Source organism: Aulostomus chinensis, chromosome 11, assembly GCF_037954235.1.
Source record: "Aulostomus chinensis isolate RoL2024-O1b breed Wild chromosome 11, RoL_Achi_v1.0, whole genome shotgun sequence".
Lineage (NCBI taxonomy): Eukaryota > Metazoa > Chordata > Actinopteri > Syngnathiformes > Aulostomidae > Aulostomus > Aulostomus chinensis.
The window spans coordinates 9787424-9813284 of NC_141330.1; the positions used below are offsets into that span (position 1 = coordinate 9787424).

The 25861-nt window shown below is 41.6% G+C and overlaps 3 protein-coding genes across 4 annotated transcripts in view; 1 reads left to right on the forward strand and 2 right to left on the reverse strand.

Moving 5' to 3' along the window:
* Window positions 1-287: 287 nt before the first annotated feature.
* Window positions 288-5536, forward strand: LOC147253199 (uncharacterized). The gene is made up of 7 exons (XM_086218261.1): window positions 288-460; window positions 692-811; window positions 3010-3114; window positions 3350-3454; window positions 3826-3977; window positions 4072-4169; window positions 4763-5536. The coding sequence occupies exons 1-7, from the start codon at window positions 295-297 to the stop codon at window positions 4887-4889; spliced, it is 873 nt and encodes a 290-aa protein (XP_086074387.1). The 5' UTR covers window positions 288-294; the 3' UTR covers window positions 4890-5536.
* On the reverse strand, window positions 4497-12010 carry trpv6 (transient receptor potential cation channel, subfamily V, member 6). Its single transcript, XM_086218260.1, has 17 exons — window positions 11920-12010; window positions 11586-11733; window positions 11399-11496; window positions 11204-11326; window positions 10235-10375; window positions 10017-10115; window positions 9564-9739; window positions 9221-9367; window positions 8803-8882; window positions 8582-8717; window positions 8342-8428; window positions 8141-8217; window positions 7899-8064; window positions 7610-7676; window positions 6562-6830; window positions 6377-6483; window positions 4497-5957 (listed from the first exon to the last, which is right to left on the reverse strand). The coding sequence occupies exons 2-17, from the start codon at window positions 11714-11716 to the stop codon at window positions 5711-5713; spliced, it is 2151 nt and encodes a 716-aa protein (XP_086074386.1). The 5' UTR covers window positions 11717-11733; window positions 11920-12010; the 3' UTR covers window positions 4497-5710.
* A 2844-nt stretch (window positions 12011-14854) lies between these two features.
* The window catches only part of ephb6 (eph receptor B6), a 36773-nt gene continuing 25766 nt past the window's right edge, over window positions 14855-25861 (reverse strand). The window contains exons 6-19 of one of the 2 annotated variants that reach the window (XM_086218264.1): window positions 23971-24126; window positions 23432-23703; window positions 22958-23039; window positions 22160-22284; window positions 21921-22083; window positions 21660-21774; window positions 21527-21582; window positions 19134-19250; window positions 18800-19047; window positions 18497-18715; window positions 18253-18402; window positions 17349-17533; window positions 17098-17256; window positions 14855-16268 (exon numbers count right to left, since the gene is read on the reverse strand). In XM_086218264.1, the coding sequence (XP_086074390.1) occupies window positions 16163-16268; window positions 17098-17256; window positions 17349-17533; window positions 18253-18402; window positions 18497-18715; window positions 18800-19047; window positions 19134-19250; window positions 21527-21582; window positions 21660-21774; window positions 21921-22083; window positions 22160-22284; window positions 22958-23039; window positions 23432-23703; window positions 23971-24126 (2153 nt within the window). In that variant the 3' untranslated portion in view covers window positions 14855-16162. Of the gene's footprint in view, window positions 16269-17097; window positions 17257-17348; window positions 17534-18252; window positions 18403-18496; window positions 18716-18799; window positions 19048-19133; window positions 19251-21520; window positions 21583-21659; window positions 21775-21920; window positions 22084-22159; window positions 22285-22957; window positions 23040-23431; window positions 23704-23970; window positions 24127-25861 lie in introns of both variants that reach the window. The other variant, XM_086218263.1, reaches the window with a different exon arrangement.

The window sequence follows — 25861 nt, forward strand, 5'->3', positions numbered from 1 at the left end:
ATACCAACCATTTAAAAAAAAAGGATATCCGTGAGAATGTTTACATCACCGCTTTTAAGATTTTTTTCTCTCTCTTGTATCATAATTACCGAATATTGATTTCCAGATGAAAAGCTTGGTCATACACTTAATATATATGTCCTTTTCTTACCATGTATATGCAGGAGTTACGGTTTGGGGAAAGATAAAGATGGACGACAGTCTTTTTGAGGAAGTGTATAGTCGTGAGTCATACAGTTGATGGACTTTGAGGTCAGAATATTTTGTAGCTTAAGTTTGTCTTGTTGCGTCTGCATGAGAACTACTTTCGTCACGTCATTGCTAGTCAACAAGCCCGACAAATCGAAAGGAAAGAAACAGAACAGAGAAGCCATGGAGATGCAGAAGATCCCTACGGAGACGGAGAAGAAAGAAGAGGATGAAGGAACGAGTAAACCACTGCAGGAGGCCAAACCTGAAGGTCTAAGAAACTTTGACTTGTATGCACACTACTAGTCAGTTATTTGGACATTACTCATAGCAGTTGTTTTATTGTAAAGTATGTAGAAGTAGTATAAAGTAGAGTAAAAAGTCACCAGAAATGCAAACCAGCCAACTGTTGCCTTGCTTACTACTTGACCAAAAAAAGTTACATTTAAGATACATTTTTGTCTTTGAATAAATTCCTCCTAAACATGTTTGAATCTTATAGAGGAAGCGGAACCAGACCATTACTCTCAACTGCAAAAACCACCGGAGGATGTCTATTCAGAGGCGCATTATGCAGTTTCTTTGCCTGATAGAAGCAAAGCTACATTTTCATTTGAAAATGGTGAGTCTTGTATCTTTAATGTCAACCTGAAAAGAAAACACATGTCAACATGCTTGTGCCTCTTTGTTCAAGACAAAGAAAAGAGTCTTTTGCAGCCCTGACAGCTTGAGTATTCTTCCCTCAAATTCAGTTTCGTCAAGGGGGGAATATAAATAATTGCAGTCAGTAATCATGTGACAGTTTTAACGCCCCACCAAACTTACAAGCAGCAGTAATTGTATTTGATGAAGTGTAGATTCCAGCTACTTTTTCTGTAATGTTGTCACCGAAATAATCACGTCAAGGATAGTTTTTAACATCATGAAATGAAAACAATGGATTTTTTTTTTAAATCATTAAATTACTGAAATATTTCAGTGTTCAAAACTGCTTGGATAGCAGTTTTCTGTACTTTAAAAAAAACATTTTGTTTGATGTTTGCATTTACAGTGCGTGCAGTCAGTTGAGCTCACTCATGCTACACATTCGTGAAAGACTAATAAGACAAATGGAATAAGCACAAAACCATTAAATCGTAGGAGCTTAAGAAATTCAAGTGAACGCCAATTATTTGGAAATATAAATTAAAACTAGAAATTATAAAACGTATTCTAAATTTGAAAGTTGCAAAGGTAAAAAAAATTAGAGAAGGAATATATATTAAAAAAATGTCTGGGAATTCTCAAATTTTAATCGTATAAATATTATCTGCAATGTGAAACACAGAATATATAGAAGTGAAGAATTTGCATTTATTGCCAGCTAAGCTTAGAAAGAATTCGACAAGAGTGAAAATTCTGACAACAGGGAAAAGAGATATATATTTTGGTGCTTCTGTTTTATTTGTCTCATACAGTATGATGTTTACTTGCCTCCTTCCTGAATAACATTCTCTAATCCTATTTATATTTGTACTCACCATAACATGACATTCATTGCACACGGAGCCGTGCTCAACTCTCACCCAAGTGGGCAGCGCAATATTATTTAGTTCTACAACTTTAAAAATCATGGTGTAAGTCAAACATTAATCACGTGTCGATCAGCAGCACGTGTTTCTGTAAAAGCAAACATATCATCTGTGATCAAGATGGAATTAAACGGCTCAACCAAAGTTGTCACATGAGGCTAAAACATGCCAACCGCCTATAAATGATTGACAGGTCTGTGGAGGGACCCACTGACACAAGACAACAACCGCAGACCATTCATTTCCCTTACCTCCTTATTTTACTTAAAAATTTGCGTATTTTGCATATTGAATTATGTCAGCTCGAAAAATAAGTTATCTTTGAAGACTTTTCCAGATACATTTGACCGTTTGTATTTTATATGGACAATCTCTTGTTCAAATGAAAAAAATGTCTGAATTCTTGAAGCTGCTTCCATCTTATGAATCTGTTTTTTTTTTTTTTTAATATTAGAAGAGAATTGAGACACTTTTAGTATTATTAGTGATAAAGTCTGCTTTTGGCACGGTAGAAAATGCCAGAGTATAATAACGCAGTTGTAGTTGGAGTATTTCAGCACTAACAATACCACAGCAACTCTTTGAGAGACACAACTCAGACTGTTTTAGAACAAAGCGACACAGCGCGGCACCGTGTGATTTAAATGGTACTAACACATGATTTGAGCAGGTTTGACTCCCCTTCGCTATAGTTACACGATATGTTTCAAGTAAGTGCCGACCGTTTGTTGTGTCTCTGAAAGCTCTGACCTCAGATGACCTCCTACAAGGACTCAGATCTCTTGTTTTGGAGGAAAATGGCTGCCAAGTTCCCAGTATTTATCATTTCCACCGACTCCCACATACGCACACACTCGCTCTTTTAAAGAGACAAACAAAAGTTTCGAGAATGCAAGGACAAGCTAAGCCTTGTGCTCCATGAATATTTTAGGAATCATTGCAGGATGTGTTGCTATGGTGACTAGACAAGAGGCGTCTTAAAACTGCGCGGAGTCAGATGGCTCGCTCTGTCAGCAGGAAAAGAAGCAGGACAGGCAATAGCAGTCTCCTCGACAATCCAGGACATTTTTCTTTATGTACATCAAATTTTGCCGCACCTACGGTGCAGATAAAAAAGATGAAGCTGGGGCAAATTTATCCGTTCATCTGGAAGGGGAGAAAGGTAGGCGCGAAAGGTCTTTTTGCAGCCTGGATATTTATCTGTTATAGAAACCTCTCACTGACAGCCAGCTGGTGTTTTCCTCATCAGACAAACAGGCTCAAGGGAACATCCGCATGTACCGTCTAGCCTGCTTCATCCTGAGCCTAGTCTGCCTGGTGCTGCTGGTGGCCGTCATCGTCCTCTGTGCGAAACGTGAGTGTGTGCACCCAGCACAAGCCTCTGCAGTAAAGCCTGGATTCTTTCTAGCATCAAAACAGATGAAAGATCATGACATATCGGTCTCACTAGTAGTGCTGCAGAATTAAACATACCCAGTAATTATACAAATATACATATATATATATATATATATATATATATAGCCAACTCCAATGTCCGAATTCAAAGTGTGGAGCCTTATCTTCTCTCACGTTGCTCTAATTTCTAGTCCAGACTGGATCTGCTGTCTGCACAGTGTCTGGAGACTTTCCAGCTTCAGAACGCTGCAGCTGTGAGCAGTGTCTGTCTTACTCTGTCCAGAATCAAATCCAGGGTGAGTGTGATGCATTTGGTTAAAAGCAAACCAAAGGAACGTTTAAATAATGGTGAAACTCTCTCAGACGCCGTGTTTTGAATGTTCTGCTTTCTCAGTTTTGTTTCGGAGCTGATCTTAGAGGAAGTTGCCCGTGATAGTTTTAAGAGAACTGAGAAACAATTATTAGTAATCAGCCTTCACTCCTCTCGTACAAAAACAAAGCCACGTGCCAACATTTACACAAGTACAATATTCATGCCTTTAAATAAGTTAAAAGAGCACACAGAACAAACAAAAATATCTCGTGCATCTTTGAGTTCATGGTGTTTTTTGTTTTTTTTTAAACTATTGCAGCATTTTCTGTACCAGATCTCGCTCTCCCTCTCCAGTGCTTAGGTGTCAGCAGTGCCCGAACGGATGGCTGTCTTTCGACAAGTTTTGTTTTTACCTGTCCACGTTCAGGCTGAGCTGGGATGAGAGCCAGCGGAACTGTTCAGCTGCAGGAGGATCTCTGGCCGTTGTCACCAGCAAGAAAGTTCAGGTGCTTCTCCTTGTCCTTGCAGTCTAATCATGCCCTCACTAAAAACTGAATTATTTGCGCATCGTGTGAAGGTGAATGCTGCTCTCTCTTCTAGAACTTTCTGACTCAAGAGGGGAAACTGAAATACTGGATTGGACTGAGATTCAAAGGAGCCTCATGGACCTGGGTCAACAACACTGAACTGACACAGAGGTGATTCTCTCAAGTCACCAAAGGAAGGGCTTGACCTTCAACTCACAAAAATATTTTGCGGGACATCTTGGTGACTCCAGAATTAAAAAAATATATATATCAGCTACATATTTTTTTTATCTCCCGGCGTAGTCAGTTGAGTTCACTCGTGCTTGTGTCCAACCTAAAATGTTCCAGTTTGTCTGTTTAAGCTCGAATCAAAGCAGATTACTGAGGATATGGCTGGAAAAAAAAAAAAAAAAAGTTCAAGAGTTTGTGACAGGCTGTTTGGGCTGGTTTTGTGGTGAGCCATAATCAGCTAAAAATATGGAGCCAAGAAGTTGGACAAGAGGGGGAGAAAACGGCTTTATAAATTCAAGACACTGATAGTTGAAATGAAAATTTCACATTCTGGGTGATATACTACATTAATGGGTCATTTCTGGGTGATATACTGCATTTATGTAGTAACACTTCAATGAGACGCGACTACAAAAATTTAAATAAAAGAAAAAGAAACTATGTTGTCCCTCCACTGTGCCAAAAAGAAAAACAAATGATCACAATCTTGTATGAATTCATTACGATGGTCAATGTTCTCGTTGTGTTTGCAGTTATTGGGGGGATGTTCCATTCAAAGGGGACTGCGGGATCCTGGACAGTAGAAGCCCACAAGACAAGAACTGGATGAAATCACCCTGCCTCAGTTACAGCTACTTCATCTGTCAGCTGCAGCTCTAAGAGCAACTCTCCTTTTATTTTGAACAGAATATCGAGCAAACAGTGAGCATAAACTCACCTCTACAATAATAACACGCAACATATTCAATCAGTAGCATACGTCAAAGAGAGGTTGTTTAGATCATAGATGTACTGTAGTTTTGTCAGATTTTAAGTCAGCTTTCTGCAACCTATTTCCATCCATCCATCCATCACTCTTCACCCTGGACAGGTCACCAGTCCATCACAGGGCCAACACATAGAGACAGACAACCATTCACACTCACAGTCACACCTACGGTCAATTTAGAGTATCAATCAGCCTCGTCCCCTCTTGATGTCTTTGGACTGTGGGAGGAAGCTGGAGTACCAGAGAGAACCCACATAGGGAGAACATGGAGACTCCACACAGAAAGATCCTGAACCTGAGCGAGGGATTGAACCCGGAACCTTCTTGCTGTGAGGTGACAGTGCTGACCACTGCACCACCGTGCTGCCCTGCATCTTATCTTTGTGTATAATTGTAACTCCATAACAAATACAAGTACTTCACTCTAAAATGCTGTATGAGTCCATACTCTGTTGTGTGACTTTTCCCATATCTTTTTTTTCTAACTTGGTTCATTATCGTATTAAATGATTAATAAGCTTAAGCCTTTTTATTCAAACTCAGCAAAAAACTTTGGCTACATTTATTTATATTGCTATAAAAATAAAGCACTTATCTATAGCTTAATACTGCAAGAATAATTGCACCATCCACTACATAGACAGGCTGAGCCAGTCTCCTTCATGGCTGTCCGTCAACTGTGAAACAGAGAGACACATTTGAGAATCTCGCTCTAGACATATTTAACGTCCTGCTCGTCCTCTGGCTCTTCCTGCTCCATGTCCAGACCTAAAGCACTGTGGCGAATCACCTGCCAGCCTGACAGAGATCTCCTGTTTTTGGGTCTGAGCTTTGGGTTCCCTGAGATAGATCCCTTCATTGTGTCTGTTTTCTCCATCCCCTCTTTTTCATCCTCTTTGGAGAAAGCTTTGATGTATCGCCTCATCTTTTGCATCATGGGGTCGTTTCGGTCCTCAACCCTATGAGGGAAGAAAAACAGAAGTAGAATAACGGCAGTTTAAAAACACTCTTCCAGCTTGTTTTAGTGAACTGATCATTGTTCAGTGACTCTCTGACTCTCACTCATCTGTTTCTGCTGTTTTGCACGTTCTTTCTGTGTTGATCTGTTTGATAAAACTAGTCTCTGCTAGTTTCTCGCAGCCATGCCTCAGCCTGCTACCCTAGGGTGTGAACTCTGTTGTGTGTTTTTTTGCGCTCACTCAGCACATCACCACAGCACATGAGTGTGTGCGAAGACTAAACTATAATTTTGAGTTGTATTGATTTAAAAAGCGGAGCAAACTAAGAGTTATTAACTTACTCACAAGTATTTAAAAATCCACTTTTTGGGTGAAGTGTCACATTAAGGCCTTTATTGCTGTTCATGTCCCTGCCTCACCTGAGATACCAGCGCTCCCTCAAGCCATAGCTGAGCCCACACACCCCGAGTCGGGGCCACAGGTAGCGAGGCAACCTCCTCTCCAGCATTAGCGTTGTAGCCACCACCTGTATGACATCATTATAGCTGTGACCACGACACACACATCCACAGTGATGAATCTTTAGAAGCTCCAATAAGTTTACCTGAGTTCTCCAGAGCTCATCTCTCTCCTGGGCCACTCGCCAGTGTGTGTCACTCATCATGGCGATCAGGAGATTCAGCAGAAGGATGTAGGAAACAACAGAGAAGGCGCAGTGCAGCACATGGACGATGGGAGGGGTGGTGAATGTGTGGTCCACAGGCAGGTCGATGAGGCCCACGCTGAGCTCGAACTGGGAAAAGAGGGTGATGGGGAAGGAGCGATAGGCAGGGATGGACTCAGGTTCCTGGGTCATATACACCATCCACAGGGCTTAGGAAGGAAACAAAGAAAAGGTTATTCAGGAAGTGGATAATTCTGTATATTTGTTTCTAAATGTTGCAGCGACTCAGAGGTAGAGTGACCATCTAGCAACTGCAGGGTCGCTGGTTTGATCCTCATTTCCTTCACTATCGGTGACCATGTCCAAGTATCCTTGAGCAAGATACTGAACCCCTAATTGCTCCCCGATGCCCGTGTGACAGACTGGCGACCCGACCAGGGTGAATCCTGCCTCTCGCCAAATGTCAGCTGGGATAGGCTCCACCCCCCGCGACCCCTAACAGATAAGCGGTATAAAAAATAGATGGCTGGATATTGCAGCGAATCTACTCCCTGACTGATCCCTCACTACTGATGCTGTTAGAGGAGGCTGCAGACCTGAAGAGGCTCAAGCTGCCACCCGTAACACCACCTGCTCACAACCCCGTCTGTCCATCTCTTCCCCTTTCTCTCCCTCTTTATATCTGTCCCTCTCTTTCCTTCTGTATATGTCTTCTTCCATTATCTGTCTTTGTCTCTGCCCCGTTCTCCTGCTCTCTGTCCCCTCAATCATTCAAAGCAGAGGGCCGTCCCCATTGAGCCTGGATCTGCTCGATACTCCTGCCTGTTAAAAGGAAGGTTTTCCTCGCCGCTGTTGCAGGATGTGCTTGCTCGTGGAGAATTGTTGGGTGTGAATTCATTGAAAGAGTGTGGTCCTCAGCTTGTAAAGTGTCATGAGATAACTTTTGTTGTGATTACACAAATAAAACTGACTTGACGTGACTACTCACAGGTGGAAAAACCAAGGAGGACAATGAAACTTAGCCACATAAACTTTGTCAGGTCTCCAAATATAATCTAGAGGGAAATGAGAGACAAGATTAGAATCTGAAAACACAAAAATGTCAACCTCAAAAATCAAAACAAGTGAAGTGTGCGTGCGTGCGTGCGTGTGTGTGTGTGTGTGTGTGTGTGTGTGTGTGTGTGTGTGTGTGTGTGTGTGTGTGTGTGTGTGTGTGCGTGTGTATAACTAACTGTGATATCTATATTACTCATCAGGTCCTGGAACATGTCACTTACCTTCTGTATCATGATGACATAAGGGCCGAGCATTTCAAAACCACGGGCGAAGAACATGACGTTGCTCCACCCAAGAACTAAACACAGAGCCATCACCTCGGCTTCTCCCTGCAGCCCGCAGGCTCTGAACACACACAGCAGCACCACCAAGCACGCGTAGCTGATTCTGTTCAAAACAGCACAATATTTAAAGGTGTTTCAGACTGCTCTCTCTATTCATGCTGTTTGAATCCTGTACTTACAGAATGACATGAAAGGGACCTCCCAGAGCTGTCTGGCCGAAGTAGCGCCTTGCTCCTACTCTCAGGATATCAGGGATCTGGTTTAAAGAGGAATACAGCAGTGTGCGTGTGTGTGTGTATACACTTGTGTGTGTGTGTGTGTGTGTGTGCGTGTGTGCCATACAGTATGCATGAAGTTAAAGCACTATTGGATAATCTGACCTCCAACAACAGGATGGCAAAAGCTCCCAGGATGCTGATGATCTCTCCAGCCAGCCTCAAGTTGTCCTCATATGTCACATAACTCTCCTGATGCACAAAAAGAGGAAATAGTTTGGCCTGATATTTTGAAGTATAAAATAACAAATCTAAGGCTTTGTGACATTTTCATGTTGTCTCATCAGGACAGAATATTTGTATCTGTGTCAGATTTACGAAACGTGTTCACTGCTTCCAACACACATCAAGTGTTTTCTGCACTCTGATAGTTTTATCCATGTCCGAAGTGGTGTAGTTCTCAGGAACGTCCTTTAGAGGGCGATATGCACAACACAATGTAAAAGTCCCGATGTACAGCAAGTAGAGTATCATCAGCAGTCTGGTGGACAGAAAAGAAAAGAGGGAAGACTGTGAAACAAGACTGAGAAGAGTTCACTTGTTTTATTTCAAACATCAAACTCCACCTGAAATAGTGTTTTCCATACAGGTTCCACTTTAAGCTGACCAACTGCCTGACAGGGGTCACCTCTAGGATCCTCCTGGCCTGGTGGAGAGAACACATCTATTAAATACTCCTAAGCGTCAAGTTTAACTTAATGGCATTTCCCTAGATTATAGTATATGGTTAATTTCATCCACAAACATTAGAAATAGGAATAATCAAACAACTAAATTGTGATTAAACAAATGTATTTTAGTCAAGCCTGCCAAAAAACACTTGAGGAGACGAAGTAAAGTCAGTTTCATTCACTAAAACTCAATTAAAGTAGTTGTGGTTTTCTTGAGCCTAACTAAAACCAAAATTCTCAGACTTTACAAACCAAATAAACAGGATATTTATGACTAAATATTGTGAAAATGAACAAGGAAGTCCAATCATACCTCTCTCTGGTGGCTGCCCACGATGAGCTCTAGCACCGACGTGTTGTCTGCCCATGAATCGATCTCAGTCAAGTCGTAGAGGTTAGAGGTCAACGGGCCCAGACTCCACTGAACTAAACGTCTTTTGTTCACCAGGTGCTGAAAAGCCTGAGATAGACAGAAGGAATCTCAGCAGTGAAGATGGGATTAAACAGTTTGCTCCACCTTTCATGTTGGCTTTTCATCCTGTGTACAACTGTGAAGTCCCCACCACACACACATACACACACACACACACACACACACACACACACACACACACACACACACACACACACACACACACACACACACACACACTCACCACAACATTTCCCTCTTTGGCTGCCAGTTTTAAAGGTGTAAGGCCTCTGTAGTTGGGCATCATGTCTAGAGGCAATGACTGGTCCAGCTCTGCATCACGTGCCATGATCAGGTCCATGGCCTGGCATGCAATCGTCTTGTTGGGCTGCAGAACCAGAATATGGAGGACTGTGTTGCCTTGAGAGAACACAATGAGAAAAGTTAGTACAAGAAGAAAAATCATCAAGTGAATTTTTTTTTACACTTATTAAAGCACAGTTTCTCGAACAAGGACACCTTTTATTGAAAGTAGTCAGAAAAAACAAATAACTCTCTTGAAAAATGAGACACTTCAAAGCTATAAGATATTTATAAATGAGTTTTTGCGTCAAAACTTAACACACAAAAAAACAAGTAAATAGACACTATACAATTTAGTCATACGGAACTCTTGAGTGAGAGGAGCATCTCATACCCCGGTAATCCTGGATCCTGGTGCTGGCTCCTGCGTCAATCACCATGGAGATAATGTCTTCGTTCCCAGCACATGCAGCAAAAGAAAGGATGTCCTCACCTGTTGACCAAAACTGCTTTTTAAAGCTCCCATGTCATAAAAATAACACATGACATTACAACTTAAATTCACCTCATTATCCTGCCGGAGACCCCGTGATCTCACTCATGCGGACTTACCATAGTAGATGAGCCCTCCTATCCTCTTCCTGAAGTACAGGCCGGTGACCCTCGGTGAGGCTGCATCAGCCCTGCGACTAACCAGATGTTGGACCAGATTGATATTCTGATTCACTACAGCAATGTGGAGTGGAGTCGTACCTGAGATAAAGCAGAAGTATGCACTGTGCATCAGGAGAGAACTGAGAAAAATTGCTTTTCCCAGCAAACCAAATGAATGACTTTGTTCAAATTTTACATCTATTTATGAGTTGAGGGTTGTTTTTTTGCCAAAAAAAACATGATTGATTATTGATTTGACCTTTGACCCCAAAGGTTTCAGATTTTATATCGTGTTGTCAGGCAGGTAAAATATTTACTATAATGTGATTTCTGGTTTCTCAGTGCTGATGTCATTGCTATGAACTACATTCTTGGTAAAGCTGCTCTGATTACTGTGTATATATATATATATATATATATATATATATATATATATATATATATATATATATATATATATATATATATATATATAAGTCTGGATTGGTACGTATGTAAGTCGATGCATCGATCCACATCATTTATTAGGCCTGAAACAGACCCTGCTGCTGCTGCTTCCCCCTGGATAGAAAACAGACCAGTTATGTGAAGATACATAGTTAGTGAATTAAATCAGCTGGTTGAATAACAAAAGCAGTTTATGGTAACTTCACTTACGGTCTGCTGGGATTTCCAGTCTGAATATCTATTTATTTCAGTCTAAATCTATATATTTTCCCTAAAACAAAGCATCACTGAACTCTAAGTATCTAGAAATTGAGTTCATTGTTAGTCACGACTCAATTTCTAGCTATGATATGACTTTATTATCTATCCATGACTGATGAGCGGCATTCGGATCACGTTTCCTGCTCGTGCAATACTATACAGTGCAGTACAGTGCATCCTTGTGCTTATGTGTGTCCGTGAGCTTATGTGTGCATTAACCTTGGAAGAGGTCGGAGGTCATGGGCTCGTTGATGAGTTCAGGAGCACCGTCCATCAGAGCCACTGCAGCATCCAGGTTATCATTCATCACAGCAACATGAAGGGCCGTCTCTCCCAGAGCACCTGATCGAGAAAGACTCCATAAGCTGCACCAAGTGGCAGCAGCGTTTCAATTCTCTGTTGTAACTTGTTTACCTCTCTCAAAGATATTAGTGGACGAGCAGCTCAGCAGCTTCTTGATGCAACCCATGCTGTTGTTCTTAGCCGCATAAAAAAGAGGGATGTCATTTAATCTGAGGAAGGACAGAATAAAAGCATCGATTTACAGTCTCTTCAACAGCATGCTCCGTGCTCTGCCATCAATAACTCATTCATTTCTTACTGTTTTGTGTGGAGCATAAACGTCTCATCCAACATCTCGTTCCATCCTTTCTTGTGTTGAAGACGAAACCTCAGCTGATTCCACCAATGGTTGAGCTCGCTTGGAGCAGATCTGGCCAGAGATGGAGACATTGACTCCTAATGTCTGACTGGAAGACATAAACCGAGGTGAATGTAAAGTTTAAGAGAAAAAAAAGTAGCTTAAATACCCTAAAAAGTAGAAGAGTCAAGAAGAATTATTTCTTCCCATGGGTTCTGAAAGCTGATACCTATGAATGCATTTTAATCTAAATAGAATTCAAATAAACACCAAAGCAAAGGTTTGTCCGCCTTACTGTTAAACAAGGAAAGAGACGCTCCTCAGCTTCGACTCATACTCAGTCACAACACTCAAAATTAGCAACGGCACCAATGAAACGCTCTTCCAGAGAAGTCAAATCCCTGGGGAAACACCAATATATATGAGCCAGCCGTGAGGGAGGAGACAATTGGAAGAGATCGACGGTGAATGGGAGGAGGAAAACAGTGGACAGGTAAGTCGGAGAGAGTGAGAAGGTAAGGAGCAGGTACCCTCCACTGGTCAGGAGTCCCACTGAGGAAAAGTCATGCTTTAATCTCTCAATCTCGCTATCGGAGGATGACTTCTTCGTCACGCTGATATGAAATGACCAGCTGAGTTCTGTCACCTTAAATGTGAAGTGGTTCAGTCCCCAATTCCAGTCTGTCATCACCAGACCTGTCTGTCCACCAACCACCACCAAAACCTGCATGGCAACTATAAAAATCCTGCAACACCATGACAGTAGAACCGTCTGAGGAAACCTGTTTGGAAATTGCAAGCATGTATTGTCTAAGCACAGGTTTTGTAATTTAAACCAGACATGAAGACATACATGTCTACGCTGCAGTATAAATTCTTTAAAAAAAAAAGCTTGGATTATATGATGTAATTTGCTTGTAAATATACCAAATGATGTAAAAAAAAACCTGTTCCTACATGTCGCTTCTTGTACATTACTTTCATTCACAACATGTTGAGCAGCAATGATGTGTCAGGATCCCAAACACGGTAATTACCACATTACAAATATCATAATGATCGTTTGGTGGCTGCCAGCTTCAGGTGTGATGAGGACATGCGTTTCACTTTCCCCCGAAGGCTGAAAACAAAGCTGGCCTGGGGGGGGGGGGAGCATTTTATTTTTTGAGTTTGACATTTCTCCTTGTACGAATAGTAGAGTTCGGCCAAAAATAAAGATCTGAATGCATCCAAATCTTTGATTTCCTTTTCAAACAGGGGAATTTTGACTCGACTCTCTTCATGTCAGTTAGGGTGTACAAGTAGTATCTCAACACCATTTATAGACCATGACTAACAGGCTGGTTAACCACATGATAAACAGGGTATAAAAATCCATAGGAAGCCCTTGTCATGCCTGCAGCTGTGGCGGTTATGTAGTATTGTGGAGATAATAGTTGTTTACCAGCGGCTGGACACCCAGTGTCATAAAGAACAGTGGTTTCCATTCTGTTAACGTCTTTATAAAGAAACAATAACAGCATAAACACATGATTTTGTGGCTTGTGTGTCCACTGTTTCTGCACATACGTACCGGTGTTTCCTTCACAAAAGCATTAATTTGAGTTGGTTCACCACAGCAAACAATCATTTGCAGAGTCCTCCACTAACAACTTCTTATTCATAGTGACTTAACACAAAAGGGCAGATCAGAATTTGAGTTAAGAGCAGATGAAAGCAAAGGTAAACGATTATTAACTTTTAGCATTATCACAATAAAAAATTACATAATTCTGGAAAAGCACACAAGAAATCACAATTAAAAGTTAATTTGAAGTGTTGAACATTAATTATAATCAATATTTTAGTAAATGTTCTTGATCACTGTCCAATCACCAGGTATCTTTATGTTTGTTTAAGTCATGATCTGAGCTAAAAAGTAAAATATAACCCTGTGGGGATGAAGAATCTTTGGCCTCCCTCCTTCTCTTTGGGAAATCATCCCAACAGTGAGATATTGGGACTATGTGAAAAATGTCAAGTACCTTCCTACTGTCAGAGTAATGTACAGTTTGTGTAAGCAGTCTGGTTATCAGTCCCGATCATCTCTGATATCGCCCAGCGCAGCAGCAGAACATGTGGGAACCACCGCCGGCTGCTGAAGGCAGCAGATCCTGATCTCTGATTCCTCCAAAAGCTGCTGATGTGTGGAACAGTAACATTGTGAAGGTGATACAAGTACATCAAGGTGAATATATCTGTTTCGTAAGAGTGTTAAACTGGTGTGTGTGTGTGTGTGTGTGTGTGTGTGTGTGTGTGTGTGTGTGTGTGTGTGTGTGTGTGTGTGTGTGCGCGCGTGTGTGTATGTGTTGTATTTCATTTAGAGAATTCACAAGGATGAATAGGTGGAAGTTTTTAAAGTTGCACTCGAGATTCTGTTGAATGTCTCCGACTGGGATGGTACCATTATCTCTTGATTATAAAACAATCAAAATACTTGGATGTCAATTCAATCTTTGTTGTCATTCAAGTATTTACAATTATTTATCGTATTTTTTCTTTTTAAAATACCCAAACAGAGAAAAAGTGGAATCATATACTTCTAGAAACTGTGAATAAATATGAATTTGAATCTCGGATCCATCGATGGAATGCTTCAGACTGAATAAACAAATGAGTTCATTTCTAATTTAATTTTTTTTAAAGAAAACTGTTACTGATCAGGCAGCACGGTGGTGCAGTGGTCAGCACTGTCACCTCACAGCAAGAAGGTTCCAGGTTCCAGGGTCTTTCTGTGTGAAGTCTCCATGTTCTCCCTGTTCCTGTGTGGGTTCTCTGGTACTCCAGCTTCCTCCCACAGTCCAAAGACATCAAGAGGGGACGAGGCTGATTGATACTCTAAATTGACCGTAGGTGTGGCTGTGAGTGTGAATGGTTGTCTGTCTCTATGTGTTGGCCCTGTGATGGACTGGTGACCTGTCCAGGGTGAACCCTGCCTCTCACCTGAAAGCCACTGGGATAGGCTCCAGCCATGACCCTTAACAGGATAAGTGGAGGAAAATGGATGGATGGATTTTCTGACCTTGACTACATTTCAGTTTCATTTCAAACTTGTCTCACATTTTCATGTCAATTTTAATTTCTTGAACCGCAGGTTGTTCTATTTTTAATTCAAAATTGAATTGATGGCAGGTAAATCTTCCAAAACCCTGTAGAATAAGAAGCAAACATCATTTTTAAATAAAATCATATTTATTTTACAAATTTGCACAATTATGGAAGAGTGGTGAACACTCATACAATTAAACACAGCTATTAATGTGTGTAGCCTGACACACTTGTCTCGACACCAAACAATCCCACTTGCGCACACACGCACACACACACAGTCACACACAGCGTCATGTACAGCGTGTACCAGATGTACACATGAACAGAGCCTCATATACAGCGCATGCACTCACACAGACAGACAAACGACAAAGACACGCAGGTTCATACAGCGTTACGCCTTCTTCTTTCCAGTGTTCCATCAGATTTTGTCCATTTTAACCATTTTACACATTCACAAGGCTTCAATGCCTCAGTGTCTTTACTCTAGCGATCAAACTAAACAAGGTGAAGTGTGTCATTTATACATAACAGTGGGTGCTGTTTTCTTCTGTCTTCATCACACACACTTGTGTTGGCCGCTGACGTGAACTTTGCAGTATATGAGCTCTGCTGTCGCCCAGAGACCCGAAAGCGAGAGTGAGTGGAGCAAACATGGAGGCAGTCAGCTTCCGGAGAGAGAAAAACATGGCTTTCAAAATCAAATCTTTGTTTTGTTTTCCCAGGTTCATGGCAGTGATGTCCGTCCTAAAAGCTGATCGTGGACTGCTGGCTGATTTTGCTGGGACACTCAACAAACTCTACATTATTCTGAAAGCTAATGGTAAGACCTTGTAAGGCAAAACCACAGGCTGCAAGTTAATACACTTAAAAGAGTTTTCGCATTTGGCTTTGTCAGTCGTGAGGAAGTAAATTAAATAATAAGGTTTTCATTGTCTTCACGCAAGTCTTTGTTAGGAGACATCTCCTCGTAACAAAAACATCTTTGTAGTTTCATTGAAATGGAAGGGAATGTGATGAGAAAAATTGGAGAGAATATTCAAGAGAGAAGAAGGAGAGAGGTAGGATGAGGTGAGGAGAGATGAAAGCCGACAACAATCAAGTGAAATCTAGTGAAAAAACATTGAGGAATTTTAAAGTCCTCCTTGTCCTCCTCCTCCTCCTCCTCAGCAATCCAACATTGACCCGGACTGCAGCTCCCATAGTGCATCTCTCCTCTGATATTCATATTGAGTGAAGTAGGAAATGTCTGATCCTCTTCTTAACCCCTTCTGTTGGTAGTGTCAGGTTTTTGAAATACACAGCGGCGCTCCACACTGAGTCAGAGGCTGATTTCCTCTTGTTTTTGGACTTCAATTCAATCAAAATGAATGCTGCAGAACCAGACGCAGCAAGCAGAGGGATAAAACCAAGGATATGGTTGGAATGGGTTGTTTGCTGGGTGGACGTCACACCTCCACCTGCCCCTGTGTCAGATGGGCTCTGAGTTGCTGGGCTGCGTTGACAATCTTCCGCTGGTGTCCCAGCAGGTTCACGCCCAGATTCTGGACATCTCTGGAGGAGGGAGCAGATGAACCAGGGAGGTTAGTGCAGCACTCAGTCTGTCGTTTGCCCTCCTGCCAATTTCATTTCAACTAAATGTAGAGCAACATGAGATTTGAAAGGTGCCATATATTAAAAGAATTTATTACTTGCTTATCAAGGTACTTTGCTAAGTAAAACATAATTAAATGAATTTGATTTAATCTACAGAAAAGTCATCGTGGCTGGCAAATAACCAGAGACCATCGATGGGCTGAGACAAGGTTTACCTTCTCCCCATTCTTCCCCATTACATGAATCTGAAGATAATTCTACACCGTGTCCGGAACAGTAGAGACATTTTTTCACAAATATATATATATAGATGTGTTGTTATATGTTATCAGTCAACATGTAATCTGCACTTTTGCATTTTTTTCAAGCCAATTATTTCTTGACACATTAAGAAGGTGGGTTATTTTTTTAGGAAAATAATCAAAATCTAACATTTCAAATTCAGCAGCCAATAAGAAGTTTAAATTCCTGAACTACATTAGATGAGCTTGAATGGTACATTGAGAGAGGCTCTTTATTTATGTCAGATCCTTAAATCTTTATCATTATTTATTTTTTTAGGTAAACACAAGACATGATCACTGTAAAATGAAAAATTTGTGAATGTAGAACCATTACAATGTGCTTTAAGAAGGCAAATATCGATTTAAGTTCATAAAATAATGGCCACCAATAGCTGAGATCAAATAAATCAGGGTAAATATGGTTGATTTGCTTTGAAAAATGGTCGACAGTAATGCGAAATGTACAGGTTCACAGGTGAAAACCACCAGTTTTCAATACTCACTCCATAGTGAGCCTGCTGACTCTGTCCAGCGAGTCCAGGTGCGCTCGATCAAACTCATCCTGATATCTCTCCATCCTCAGCGCCCTCAGCCAATCACTGACTGTTGCCACTGATGACAGGTCTGTGGGGGTGGGGCTGAGCAGCGGCTGAGAACAGCTTCTGTTAAGGCAGGAAATATCAAACAAATAATGCAACATCCATGAATATTTGCCGCTCCAGACATGATTTTTTGGCAGAAAGTGCAGCCTCACCGAGTTGGCTCGGCTTTGAGTGAGGCGGGGTGCCTGATGAGGCGATCCAAGGAGGACAGGAGTGAGTCGAACCCTGGCCGGTCCCCTCGATCCGCCTGCCAGCACTGAAGCATCAGTGAATGGAGGGCTGAGGGGCAGTTACTGGGGGCCGGCAGACGATACTGGTCTGCTACTGCCTTCATCACCTGCGCACAGAGGGGGATGTTAAATAGGTCACCTGTCGTGATGAAGCCTTGTGTAACTGCATCACATAAAATGTCACAAAGCACCGGGGGCTTGTGAGAGTGACTAAGGAACTTATGCAATTTTCAGCAGGTCTGGTATTTTGCTTCTATTTTAATGAATCTGTTAAATAATGAGGGGGATGAAAGAAGAGCGGCGCTCTGAAGTGCTAGGATGTTACAGCTCAAATACAACCAGGACCACACTTCTGAGTTCCTTCCACATCAAATGATGAAGAACCACATCAAAAGTTGAGCCTCACAGGTAAAAGTTGAGACTTTTATGGAAGTTCATTATGATGCATTGACAACACTGGAGAATACAATAATATTCCTAGGGTAAAGTGTGTTGAAGAAAAAATATCAAACCGACATTATTCATTGCTAGACTTGAAATTTAAGCGTTAGGAGTGGAGTGCATGTCCCTGTTAATTCATGTATATGCATTTGTACCCATAAAAGCAGTATATTAGGCCACTCTAGAGCTATGTACTAGAACAGATATTAGAAAAGGATATAAGGAAAGATATGCATCAAAATAATCCGGCGTAGGATAAACATGGGTGTTGCAATATCATTAGAGCAAATCGGTACCCCAGGATCTCTACTTTTGAAGTACTTTTACTTCATGTGATTCCATTCTTTGATTCTGAAGGAGTCGTAGTAATGTTTGTATCACTCACTTCTTGATTACTCATGTCCCAGTATGGACGTTCTCCATATGACATCACTTCCCACATAAGGACACCAAAGCTCCAGACATCGCTAGCTGAGCTGAACTTGCGATGCTGAAAGGCTTCTGGTGCTGTCCACCTCACAGGAATCTTACTGCCCTGATGGAGGGACAACACAGGACCAGAACAGTGAAGAAGTGAAGTATACGATGGAGAAAATCCATTACTAAAAGATGAATTTCCCAGAACGCACCAGTGAGGCTGTGTATGTTGGTATGTTGTGGTCCAGACCCCTCATGAGTCGGGAGAGCCCAAAGTCAGACACCTTACAGACCAAGTTGGAGTTGACCAGCACATTTCTAGCCGCCAGGTCTCGGTGGACAAAGTTTCTCTCAGCGAGGTAACGCATCCCTGCTCCGACTCCTCTGAGCATCCCGACAAGCTGGAGGACACTGAACTGTCCCTCGTTCTCCTGAATGAACCAGAAGAGATTTGTGTGTCAAATGTAGTCAAGATGTGCATCAAAGATAGCAAGAGGTTTGTTTTGTCAGCTCACCCGGAGGAAGGAGTCCAGCGGCCCATTCTCCATGAACTCTGTGATGATTCTTTCTGGGGGGCTTCGAGTAATCACACCCTCTAACTTCAGCACGTTGGGGTGGTCAAACTGTCCCAGGACCCCTGCCTCGCTGAGGAACATCCCCCTCTCTCTGTCAGATGCCCCCCAGCGCAATGTCTTCACTGCTACCAACACCTCCCTTCGACCCAGTGGACGGTAGCGGCCCCGAGAGACCTCCCCAAACTGGGCTGGAGTGGGGGGGTGGATATGTGTTGGTTGATAAAATGTACAAGAAGATTAAAAAGCAGAGATAGAAGAGAAGAGAAGTGCTTACCTGCACCAATCACCTCTTCAATCTTTAGGTGAGTAGAATCTATCTCTCTGGCAAACTCCTTAACTGCCTCACTGGGGTCCTCATATGTAGACGGGTCCACGTAATATTTCACTCCACCTCGACAGACCAGACACAGCTTCAATCAATGTTTAGACTGGAATCTGTTACACTGATAAATATACAATTATATATTCAATGTCAAAAATAATGAGTTGATATCAAAATGGCCCATAAATAGTTTGCTCCATTGACATGTTGCTGTGAATAATAAAAGTCTGTTTCTCCAAAACATGATTTGAAATGCAGAACATGTGCAAGACTGCCTCTAGTGTTGTGGGAGTGGTTGTTTTTGTTGCGGTTTGTTTTATTTAAAAGATTTAAATAAATGGATGCGTAGGGAGGTGTCGATTTATAGATAATCTTGAGGGAAATATGAATTTTAATTTGCACCACACTTTTGTCCACAGGGAGGAAATGAAATTTGATGATATGATCACCTTTAAAAATCACAAATTTGCTTATTATGTGCAGTTTTTAATTTGTTTTCGAGTGACTGAGGAGACACGTATCAGTAGGGGATAGTGTGGTGAAAGACACCAACACTATAGTTTAAGTGGGTTTTTTAGTGTGTCCAACAATTCAGCATTTCTAACCATCATTTTGGTTTTATTAGTAATTTTGTTGAGAGATTTTGATACATGATTATCTCAAACACATCCATGATAGCTTATTAAGGATTTTGTGGAGATTCTCTAAACATCACTATGAATTTATTTTGTCAGTTTATTTTTGTCCCAAAGACAATGGCCGACTGTCATCAACGTATACTTTACAACTCCCTTTTCTTTGTGGAATATAAATCATGCAGCATCATCAGCATATACAAATAAATCCCAGAAAGTAGTCTCACTAAAAAAAATAACCAAAATGAAAATGGTCCTAAAACACCTCCATGTGGAACACCTCAGTACCTCCTCAAAGAAATTATTGTGCCTTTTACTCCCCTTTGTTTATCTGAACCCATTAATTACTAGGTACATTGAAGAAAAGAAGGTTATGTAAAACACTTGGGAAGAACCTGATGAAGATGGGACACTTCCAAATATGCATGCAACGTTAAGACTGCACAATCAAAGCAGTACAACTGGAACAAACAAGACTTCCAAGATGACCTACAAAGGTCAGTGGTTTGAGGATGAAATACATCCAATCTCTGGAATACACAAATATTGTACAGAAAGTGTAATTTTACTTTTCTTACTCAAACTCTAAATCAAAAACTTCTGTAATCGTCTTAATTTCAGCGGGGCACTTGTGCCAGAGTACTATTTTATCATGGTATTTCTATATTTTCTCAAGTAAAGAATTACATACTTCACATTTGAAGTCCACTAGCATGAACAATCAAGACTTTCTCAATCAAACACAGCTGTGTATTATTACAAGTGCAGGTTTTTAATCAGGCCACCTGTTCCATCCTTCTGCTGCTCACTGAAGAAGTTGAGCAGTCCTGCTTTGACTTTTTAATCAGTTTATGAAGCAGTAAATTGTCAATAATTGCTGCCTGGTGGTCATGAAATCACACAACTGTTCAGTGGCGTTATCAAAGGAAGAGTTCTCACTGGATATCAGTTGCATCGCAGGGTTTTGAGCTAAGTGCTCATGCTTCTGTGGATCATCTGGCTGTTGTCTAATTTTGAAGCAGCGTGACTTTTTGTCAAATGTTGTCCCAAAGACAGTTTCTCTGCTTGCCCTTCACAGCTATGCTATTATCTATATCTATAAGGCTAGTATCAGTCGCCTCTGTCACTCTGACTGGGAGGTATATCTTATGGTTCTGTATGCCTTCGGCTGTTGTCACATACATAACTTATCCTTCAATTCTCTTTTAAATTAGCTTCTTAAGATTCTACCAGTGGGAAAAGATCAGTCCAGACTGAACAAACATGAACATTCAGGAGAGCCTACTTGTTTAATCTGTCAGAAACGACCATCACAGAGTGAGATATTCTAAATCCTGAATGAAACTATAGAGATATTTCTATCGAGAAATTGTATTATTTTTGTACTTATTCTGTTTCATTTTTTTTAAACAACACAGCACAATAGACCCCCCCCCCCCAAAAAAAAAGAAAAACTTACAGAGGAAGAGAACTTGAGCACCCTTGTATTCTGTGAGAACCTCAGCCTGTTCTATTGACATATTTATTATATGGCTAACAGATGGCGCAATAATAACAGCAGCATCTCTAAGAAACCTGGTTTGAATATCGTCCAAGCCTGCAGCTTTACTGGAATTAAGCTGATACATGGAGGCAGTTTGTGAAACAAAGATGGCCTTCTTTCCAAGGCATTTTGACTAAACTTAATAAGAGAAATATACTCACTCTCACCTCTGTTACTGATGTACCTCTGGAGTCTGTCACTGTACGGACTCTCCCTCCTCTTACTGTGAGACAAAAGTAAACAGTGTGAAATTCAATATATTACTGCACGACAGCTGCTTTACATGGATCAACCACCTACCTGCGAAACACCACCACAACCACAATTGCTGCCACAACAAGGAGAAATGCAGCACCTCCCATCACAGAGCCGACCAGTAGAGGAAGTCGATTCTGGATCTGCTGGGAATGTTCCTCTGTGAGAGGGCGAGGAGAAGAAGCTCTGAGCTGGGTTTGATTTAGAAAAGTAGCGGCAATCCTAAATTTGTCTTAGTATAATGGGAGGATCCTTTTTTTTTTTTGGTACCTTTATGTTCATTAGACTGCTAAAAGAGTGTTGTACCTAGAGGCAGAGTGGTGAAGTAGATGGTGTTGCTGTAGGGTCCGTAGCCCCTTTCATTTCGAGCCCTGATCTGGAAGGCGTAGATGGATCCGGGTATCAGAGAGTTGACGGTTAATGTGTTGGTCTCACTGTACACACTCGCTGCACCGTCCACATCTGAACCCTGACAGACACAAGAGAATGACCCCAGTTATTTGGTTTTTATGTACATGTATATATTATAAAAAGTATGAGTTTACCTTGTCATAGTATCTGAGCTGGTATTCCAGGATGTCTCCGTTGGGCCTGTCTGGCTGAGGCCACGAGAGAGTGATGGAGTCTGGGGCGCGGCTAAGCTGATGCATCATGGGAACTGTACTGGGAACTGTGCGAGATAATAGACCTATAAGCTTGGATGACATTTCCTTGAAGTTTTCCCTCAACTGTCAATCAGTGTGATGAAGTGACAGTGGCCACAAGGGGGCAGTGTAGCAGAACTTGTAGAAGTTATTCAGCAGAACATCAAGAAAGTGGAACAGGAGTTTTTATAGAGCAGCAAGCCAGATCTGGTTACAGTCACTGTACTGGCTGGATCAACTATTTAAAGGGAGCTGTCTAGCTTTCCATCCATCTAATCAATAAATTCAGAGCACACAAGTTCATTTTTCGATTGTTGAAGTTTGCAGTGTGTTTTAATCATACTTGACTCAGTTGGCCATTTCAAGAACAGTTTACTTAATCTGCACAATACAGCATTCTCCTCTCATATCCCATCTGGTCTACATTCATCTCTGTTTCCGTCTGTCTTTTTGTACTCCCATCTCTCATTTATCCCCTTTTTCCTCCACAGTGACTATAATGAGATCTGACAGGATATTGTAACCTCGAGCAACCCTCTGCCCAGATGGCAGAAGCAGGGAAAGAAAAAAACAGAACTGAGAAAGAGAGAGAGGGAGACAGAAACCCTTGACGGACTCACACAATATGCGCACAAACATTATCATCAAACCAACGCTTCACTTTCATCTCATCTTTCTCGTCGTCTGTCCGGCGCTCACCTGACTGGCTTGTAGTGAAATTGATGCTTGTGTATCGAGCTGGAAAAGGACTCAAAGCTGACACCTCATTCATGGCTTGCACCTGTCAAGGGGAAGAACACAAACATGAGACATACAAACCTTTTGATATTTATTTTAATGAAACGCTTCAGTGTTTGAAGTCTGATGTGTGCAGCTGCGGTACCTCCACTGTTCAACACCAGTAAATGTGACATAACGTCCAGTTATGAATTAGGAATAAGCCATTTTTTTATGCGAGCTATACTGAGCTAAATAATAAATGTTTAGTGTGTATATATTGGAATAACACAGACCAATGAGCAATTTCTGCTCCATGAAATGCATATTAAAAAAGGAAAATCTTTGAATAGCTCCATGTAGCGCAACATTTTCAAGCCACAATACTTTCGTTAGATTCTAGACTGCCTGCATATCATCCCTTTATCACAGAGGTGTTTGTGTTTGCAGCTCTACCTGTATGAGATATGTGACTCTGGTAAGCAAGTTGTTGAGGGTGACCCTGGTTTGTTTTAGATTAGTTTGGGAGGGGCTGAAGGTTACACCTTCGCCGCACCAGGAACAAGATGCCGGGTTGGTGAAGGTGGGTGAGGGGCAGATACGACACACCACCCCGTACCACACTTCACTGCGTCCTCCCATGTCCACTGGAGGGCGCCACCTTAGTGACACGCCACCATCTCCACTCTCGTACTCCCAGGACAGCGAGACTGGAGCAGATGGAGGAGCTGTAGATAAAAAATGGGGACGTAAAATACACAATGAGCAATTAAATGCATATGTGACTCAATTGAAGTAACTGAATTAACTCTGATAGCTTTGTAGCATAGAAATCAAACACTGATTTCTACTGGTGGAATTAAAGGTCTATTAAATGATGGATATGGTCCCTGACTGGGTCTCTGAGCCTGAGAAAATAGCAAACACTCCCCCAAGGCCCCTTGACCCCCCTCCCCCCACCCCCCAACAACCAGGCATAAACAAACAAAACTAACTTGTGCAGGCAGAAGAGTTGTCATCTTTGGCTGCTCGGTAAAAGCCGCTGCGGCATTCACACACACTCGACCCCTCCTGGCTGGTTCTGCTATTAGAAGGACACACGGAACAGGGAACAGAACCCGACACTGACTTGAAGTAACCCACCGGACAAGCTGCGGAGAAACGAGAAGACACAAGCAGTGCTTTATCAGGGTTGTATCAGTCGGGTGCACAGGAGCCACTCATTTTTATTTGTACCTGAAATGCATGTTCCGTTTTACCTCGGACATAAGGGAACCCACACATTCTTTATCAGCAGATAACATTAAGAGCAAGTGAGTAAGCAGACCTTGAGATCTACATAACAGTTCTCTTATCAGAATAATGTTTTCTTAATGAATGTACTCACTCACTGACCTTCTCAAAAGCAACTCTGTATTGTTCTACATACATTAAACAGAAAATGGATATTGTGCAAATTATTCCTGTGTAAAAAAGGCGTGTCAGAGAGAGAGGAATACAGTGGGATAACAATAAATAAAGTTTAATGAGTAAAATACATACATTTTAAAAATCTAATAATCAATGTTCTTGAAATAAGTGCTTCTTAAATTTTAGCACAGTGAAACGTCTGCTGAAGTTCAAAGTTGTAAAATTAGTAGTTTTCCATTGTTAGGTTTCGTTCCGGTCCAAGTCAAACAACAACAACAACAACAACTATTTTGATTTTCACATCAATTTCAACTTGGCTTGTGGTTCTTTTAGAGTCAAGAGTGCAGCTCGAACACAGTGGTCTGCTGTTGTTGTTGGCTTCGTCCAGCTCCTTCACTGACTTCTGTTGACAGAGGAAACAGCCCAAGATAGCAGAGAAACCACCAGCACCGTGGACGTAGCCACTCTGACGTCACTCACTGGTTTGTGGACCAGTAAGGAAGTTCAGAGTTTGGCATTTTGGCTGCTGCTATCTTGTGTTTTGAAGCCAGAACTGACTTTATTTAGAAGGTGGAGGGAGGATCTGCATCTGTGTTTCACATTAACTGCGATGTAGATGCTAATTTTTGGCTAGTATGCCACAGGCTCCAACCTGAATGTGCTTACTAAGAAAAATGGCCATCTTAAAAAACAAACAAATGAAAAAACAAAACCACCAATGAATAAGACGTTCTTTTACCCTCAAACTTGTGCAACTCAGTGATTTTTTTGGTGTAAGTCGCTTCCACACTGCTTTTAATATCTGTAGGCTTCTTCGATCACACCCTATGATATGTCTCAGCTTAACACGCTAATTTGTGTAATTATGACCTAATAACACAGTGACTGGAGAAACAACTCAATGGAACGAGTACATTCATAAGAGAATATATAATGACACCAATCCACAGGAGAAAATAACACACACACACACACACACACACACATACACACACACACGCGCGCGCGCGCGCACACACACACACAAAGCAGTCTGCAGGCTGTTCTTCTGAACCAGTATATTTTACTGTGGAAAATCTGTAAAACGTGCCAATTTTTAATGTCAACAGCAGGACGGTCAAAGTAACACACACTTTACTTAATGCAGCTGCGTGCAGGAGCCCGGAGCACCCATCTCGAGCAGGAATATGAGAATGTTAAATGTTCTGCCTCAGTGTTGGTCTCCTGCCGTTCTTACACAGCATGTTTGTGTCAGCTCAGCGTTACAACTTTCAAACAAAGGTCCCTTTTTTACTGCAGGCTAAACGTAGCATGTGTAGATTCTCAAACTGTGAAGCTTTGTGTCTCTGAGTGTGTAAGTGGCACCTGACAACACCTGACCAGCAGCACCTGAACAGCAGCCTCACATATGGGTCCAGGGTTGGAGGAGGAGGATGTCCATGTGTGTGTTATTTATGGTCACTGGGAGAAAAAAAA

Bases quoted from the DNA above. Each gene is read 5' to 3' on its own strand.
- LOC147253199 (XM_086218261.1), top strand. From the start codon at position 295: ATGAGAACTACTTTCGTCACGTCATTGCTAGTCAACAAGCCCGACAAA. The intron at 3,115-3,349 runs GTGAGTGTGTGC...TCTAATTTCTAG, and splicing joins CATCGTCCTCTGTGCGAAAC to TCCAGACTGGATCTGCTGTC. The intron at 4,170-4,762 runs GTGATTCTCTCA...TTGTGTTTGCAG, and splicing joins AACACTGAACTGACACAGAG to TTATTGGGGGGATGTTCCAT.
- trpv6 (XM_086218260.1), bottom strand. From the start codon at position 11,716: ATGTCTCCATCTCTGGCCAGATCTGCTCCAAGCGAGCTCAACCATTGG. The intron at 6,831-7,609 runs GTGAGTAGTCAC...TTCCTTCCTAAG, and splicing joins CCTCCTTGGTTTTTCCACCT to CCCTGTGGATGGTGTATATG. The intron at 5,958-6,376 runs GTGAGGCAGGGA...CTTCCCTCATAG, and splicing joins AGGGAGCGCTGGTATCTCAG to GGTTGAGGACCGAAACGACC.